The 6,521-nt window shown below is 39.7% G+C and overlaps 1 protein-coding gene across 3 annotated transcripts in view; it reads left to right on the plus strand.

Annotated features, from left to right (window-relative positions):
• The window catches only part of LOC139278741 (receptor-interacting serine/threonine-protein kinase 2), a 72,678-nt gene extending 71,141 nt beyond the window's left edge, over nucleotides 1-1,537 (plus strand). For all 3 annotated transcript variants that reach the window (XM_070897833.1, XM_070897834.1, XM_070897835.1), the window contains one exon: nucleotides 914-1,537. In XM_070897833.1, the coding sequence (XP_070753934.1) occupies nucleotides 914-1,182 (269 nt within the window). In that variant the 3' untranslated portion in view covers nucleotides 1,183-1,537. The remainder of the gene's footprint in view (nucleotides 1-913) is intronic.
• The last annotated feature ends 4,984 nt before the right edge of the window (nucleotides 1,538-6,521 follow it).

Below are 6,521 nucleotides of genomic sequence, written 5' to 3' on the forward strand. Positions count from 1 at the left end.
GGATGCTCAGTCATTTAGTATATTCAAGACAGATTGATAGATTTTTGGATACTAAGGGAATCAAGGGATATGGGGATAAAGCAGGAAAGTAGCGTTAAGGTTGAAGATCTACCATGATCTTATTGAATGGCAGAGCATGCTCGAAGGGCCGAATAGCCTACTCCTGCTCCTATTTCTTATATTCTTCTATTCAGCTGCTTACACTAATTGTCATTAATATACTACAGATTTGGGGCCATTTACCAGTGTTTGCCAAAATCAAGGTAAATGGAGAAATCATTATTTACAAAAAAAGCATTTAAAATTTAAAGAAATATGTTTTTGAAATATAATTACTTTTTGATGTCCATTCGTTCACTTCAGTGTCACTGTATGGTTGAACTTTGCACCTCTCCAATCCAGCCAGACACCAGAAATGAAGATTACATCTATCCAAGAGTAAATAGTGAGATAAGCATAAACATTCAGAATACAGATCCTAATGATAGAGTTCACAGCACAAAAATGCCCCAGTAATTAATAGGAACTTTATTCAGAATATCAAATATGAAATTGTGAAAATTAGAAATCTTACAGTGATACAGTAAGGGAATCTTGTATAATAATACTGGGATATAATGTAAGTTGAAGCAACTAACAACTGGCTTAGATACAATTTCTAAGACAACACTATCTGTTGTATAGGTTCAGCAATTACTTGAACCTTTGCACAGACACACCACTGCTCACTGTGAGAACTGAGATAAAACTGTTGTAAATAAAGTGTTCTTCTTTAGAAATACTGCCTTTGATTTTTCTTTTATAATATTTTTAAAAATCAATATCCACGGATTGCAATGAGTGTGCTGACTGCATTGTACATTGTGTTATTATTTCCGAACATTGATTGGGATCTTATTTTGTCCTATTGTAGATGTACAATTGGCGAAAATTCCGTGTATTCAAATTTTGAAAGAGTGTCGGGAGTGCCTTATTAAAAGTATGACAGAGGGACGTCTGAACCATATTCTTGATGTGCTCCGATCCCAACAGTTGTTGACGAAGTCCGATTATGAAACCATCACTGCATCAATCACAAGGAGTGGCCGGACGAGGGCTCTTCTAGACACCTGCCTCTGCCTTGGGGAAGAACCAGCCAAGATTGTAGTGAGCCTGTTAGCAGGAGGCAAAAAGGTTAAATAACAAGAAACAGAAGCACTCCACAATGCTACACGACGCAAAGCTAGAATAACACGACTGCGGTCAGAGACCAGTCCTCAGAACTGTAGATTCGGTATGAATTGGTCCTGTGTAAATGGATGAGGCCAGTTGGGCTGGACAGTTACTTTGAGATCAGTGAAAGTATGATTAGGAATCTATCTTGTCTGAACTATCCAGACTGTAAATAATATTGTAAACTGCCATCTAGATTAATTATTATATATTTGAATATAATATATTGCAAATAAATGCCATTATTTATGTCTACACTCCTGTTCATGTGCTTAAATGTAGATGCATCTGGGCCCTCTTCTAATATTAAACATTTTTCTTTGTATTAATAGTTTTCTGTCTTTCATATTTTGACTCAATCAGTATAAAAGTAGCCACTGTTGGGATTTAGCCAGTAACACAATGGTTAAATACTGCAGAACTTTTCAAAAGTAGAAAGATTTCCCAATGTCTGTGGAACATCAGGAAACTATTATTTCCAAAGGTTTTGCATCAAATCAATTGCACATTTGTTAACTTTTTATCACTTCTTACCAAGGCTCAATGTCTTAGGGTTGCTATCTCTACAAAATGTTCCCATGCGCTTGTAAAATATCTGCCTGTGGTTCAGTCAGCATTGATATCGGCAACTCACTATCAACGCAGGCACAAACAGCTGTGGACTGTCACTGTTCATTAGTTTGTGGATAAATGCAAGAGTCCTGGGTGTAGACCTCAGTTTAACAACTCCTCCACAGGCAGCAGCACTGACAATTCAGTACACCCTTACTACCGCACTGAACTGTCAGTCTAAATAGTATAGCATATGCCATGTTAAAAACCACTGTCTGCCCACCTGAGACTGTAGGTCTCTTCAGTCACCTGAGAACTCATATTAGCATGGAAGCAAGTCATCCTCGATTCCGAGGGACTGTCTAAGAAGAAGAAGACTTAGTCTGTCTATATCCCGTTGAAGCCTCTTTGCATCCTCCTCACAACTTACATTACCACCTAGCTTTGTATCAGCAGAAAGCTTGGATATATTACATTTGGTCCCCTCATCCAAATCACTGATATAGATTGTGAATAGCTGGGGCCCAAGCACTGATCCTTGCGGTACCTCACTAATTACAGCCTGTCAACCTGAAAATTACCCGTTTATTCTGAATCTTTTCTGTCCATTAACCAATTCTCAATCCATGCTAGTATATTACTGCGAATCCCATGAGCCCTAATTTTGTTTGATAACCTCTTGCGTGGCACCTTATCGAATGCGTTCTGAAAATCCAAATACACCACATCCACTGGTTCCCCCTTATCTATTCTGCGAGTTACAACCTCAAAAAACTTGTCAAACATGATTTCCCTTTCATAAATCCATGTTGACTGTGCCCAATCATATTATTATTTTCTAAGTACTCTGTTATCACATCCTTAATAATAGATTCTAACATTTTCCCTACTACTGATGTCAGGCTAATTGGTCTGTGGTTCCCCGTTTTCTCTCTCCACCTTTATCAAATAGTGGGGTTACATATGCTATCTTCCAATCCGTGAGAACTGTTCTAGAATCTATGGAATTTTTGAAGATGACAATCAATCATCCACTATCTCTATAGCCACCTCTTTCAAAACCCTAGGATGTAGGCCATCAGGTTCAGGGGATTTATCAGCTTTCAGTCCCATTAATTTCTCCATTACTATTTCTTTACTAATACTAATTTCTTTCAGTTCTTCATTCTCGCTAGACACTTGGTTCTCCATTAGTTCTGAAATGTTTTTTGTGTCTTGTTCTGTGAAGACAGACACAAAGCATTTGTTTAATTTCTCTGCCATTTACTTATTCCCCATTATAATTTCTCCTGTCTCAGCCTATTAGGGACCCACATTTACTTTAGCTAATCTATTCCTTTTTACACACCTATAGAAGCTTTTACAGTTGGTTTTAAGACTCTTGCTAGATAACACTCATATTCTATTTTCCCTTTCATTGTCAATTTCTTGGTCAATCTTTGCTGAATTCTAAAATCCTCCCAATCCTCAGGCTCACTGCTCTTTTTGGCAACATTATAAGCCTCTTCCTTTGTTCTAACACTATCTTTAACTTCTCTTGTTAGCCACAGTTGGACCACTTTTCCTGTGGGGTTTTTGTGCCTTAAAGGAATGCATGTTTGTTGTAAATTATGTATTAATTCTTTAAATGCTAGTCATTCATTGTCTACCATCATACTTTTTAATGTAGTTTCCCAATCTACCTTAACCAACTTGGCCCTCATACCTACGTAGTTTGCTTTGTTTACATTTAAGACCCTAGTTTCGGATTTAACTAAATCACTTTCAAACTTAATATAAAATTCTATCATATTATGGTCACTCTTCCCTAAAGGCCCCTTTACTACAAGGTTATTAATTAACCCTTTTTCTTTGCATAATCACCTTCCAACACCGCCTTCAGTGTGCCAGTGGGCCGGCGGAGAAAAAGAATATTCAAAGACTAGGATCTCAAACCCGGCACCAAGCTCATGGGTGACAGAGCAGTAGTAATACCCGCCCTCCTATATGCTTCAGAGACATGGACTATGTGCAGTAGGCACCTCAAAGCACTGGAGAAGTACCAACAACGTTGCCTCTGCAAAATTCTGCAAATGCATTGGCAAGATAGGTGCACCAACATCGACGTTGTCTCTCAGGCCAACATCCCCAGCATTGAGCATTGACAACGCTCGATCAGCTTCGATGGGTGGGCCACATTGTCTGCATGCCTGATACTAGACTCCCGAAACAAGCACTCTACTTCGAGCTACGTCACAGCAGGCGAGCCCCAATAGGGCAGAGAAAACGCTTCAAGGACACCCTCAAAAGCCTCCTTGAAAAAATCCCCAACTCTTCGGAATCCCTGGCCCAAGACTGTTCAAAATGGAAGAGAAGCATCCGAGAAGGCGCCGAACACTTCGAGTCTCTTCGTCGGGAGCACACGGAAGCCAAGTACGAACAGCGGAAGGAGCGTACGACAAATCAGGAACCCCACCCACCTGTTCCTTCAACCACCATCTCCCCTACCTGTGACAGAGACTAGATCCCTCATTGGTCTCATCTCTCACCTTAGGATTCATTTTAGTGTAGAAGAAAGTCATCCTTGACTCCGGGGGACTGTCTAAGGAGATTCTTGCATGATACTAGATCTAAAATAGTCTGTTCCCTAGTTGGTTCCTCAACATACTGTTCTAGAAAACCATCTTGTATACATTCCATGAATTCGTCCTCTACAGTATTACTGCAAATTTGGTTTGCCCAATCTATATGTAGACTGAAGTCCCCCATGGTTACTGTATTACCCTTGTTACATGTACTTCTAATTTCCTGATTTATACTGTGCCATACATTACAATGACTGTTTGGGGGCCTATAAACAACTCCCACCAATGTTTTCTGCCTCATGCTGTTTCTTAGCTCCACCCAAACTGATTCTACTTCTTGATTTTCTGAGCTAAGATCCTTTCTCTCTACTATCTTTATCCCGTCCTTTATTATCAGGGCTACCCCTCCTCCTTTTCCATTTTCCCTATCTCTTCTAAAAGTTAAGTATCCTGGAATATTTACTTTAGAAAATGTATTTGAAGCATTAAATTATGTTTGGACATTATTAACATTAGTTTGTAATTTTCGAAATAAATTTTACAGGCAGCAAATATTTGATATTTACACACGATTATGGGGAGATGAAGGTGGATTAAATTAATGTTAGTAAAATTGTAAATTCCAAATAGTTATATGACACACTTTATTGAAGTTACAAGTCATGTTTTGTCTATAACAGCAGACTAATGTCAATACAATTTTAGTCTTTTTCATCATCTTTCAATTTTACCACCAAATAACTGTCTCAAGTGCTTAAAGCCAATAATATTCTCTCCATAATATCTACAAATCACATGAACTTGACGGAGTACATTTAAAAATTCTCAAAGAAATGAGTCAGTAAATAATCTCGGGTTCATCCATAAATGCATAGGAAGAACTGGAGTACAGTAAATCTTATCCCAATATATACAAAAACTCAAGGCATTTCAAGGCATTAACCTGGGAATTGTAGGACAGGTTACCATTGATGGTGGGGAAAATGCACAAGATGTGATCAATGTTTATCCAATAGTGCAGAGGCCATAAACAGTATTAGTGAGGATTTATAAGTAATGGATTGTACTTAGTTATTTGAATTCTTTAAGGATATAACTGAAGTAATGGATGAAGGTTATTCTACTTGGATTTACAGAAACAGTTCATGTAGTTCAAACATGCAAGGCTCTTAAATAAGGATAAGGCTTGAGAAATTAATGGTGACCTAATTGGTGTGTTGAAAATAGGCTTGGCAATAGAATTTAGAAGCCAATAATAGGACTGACTCGTAGAGTTGTGCATAAGTTTGTTCTGGGCCCTTTGTTTTTCATATTATTCATTAATCACATGGATCACTTATTGTACAATCATAGGGCTGGATTTTTCATCAGGCATCATGCCTGATTTAACGGCCGCCCCAGGAACCGACTGAAAAAAAACTAGGCGGTCCCAGGGTGCAGCAGGCGCAATTGACGTCACATTTAAAGGGAGGCTGGAGAATCTTATATCGCAGTTGTCAGTGACTGCCATGGTTACACGCAGAACGCTGTGTTAGTGTACACTTTAAAGCGGCATTTTCAGATGACTTAATCAAGGTCAGTAAGAGAGTTCAATGGGGGCAATGCTAGTTCGGCAGTAAATCATGCTGGTTGCTATTGGCAGGTGGCTTCAAAGTGGAACGTGGTTTATTGTCCATGGTTTGCAATGGAATCAAGGAGGTTGCAGATATTTGGGGAGGAGGCCTTACCCCCCCCACCACAGGTTTACAGGGAACATCACTCATACCTCCACATTTCTGATGCGCAGTGCTTTTGAAGGCTGCGCTTCAGAAAATAAATGCTGACAGAGATATGCCAGCTCCTACAGGCAGACCTACAGCCCACCAAAACCAACAGGACTGCGCTGCCCATCGAGGTGAAGGTTACTATGGCACTGCCTTGTATGCCTCCGGCTCCTTCCAGGCAGCAGCAGGGGACATATGCTGCATCTCGCACCAAGCTACAGATTCCTGCATTCGCCAGGTGACAAGGGCATTGTACGCATGCAGGATGGACTTCATAAACGTCCCAATGAATAGGGGCAGCCAGAATGAGAGGGCTATAGGATTTGGATGATTTGCAGGCTTCCCCAAGGTTCAGGGTGCCATTGATTGTACACACATCGCCTTGCGAGCACCAACACAGAATGCTGAGGTCTTCCGAAACAGAAAGGGA

The sequence above is a fragment of the Pristiophorus japonicus genome, chromosome 13 (genome assembly GCF_044704955.1).
Source record: "Pristiophorus japonicus isolate sPriJap1 chromosome 13, sPriJap1.hap1, whole genome shotgun sequence".
NCBI classification, from domain to species: domain Eukaryota; kingdom Metazoa; phylum Chordata; class Chondrichthyes; family Pristiophoridae; genus Pristiophorus; species Pristiophorus japonicus.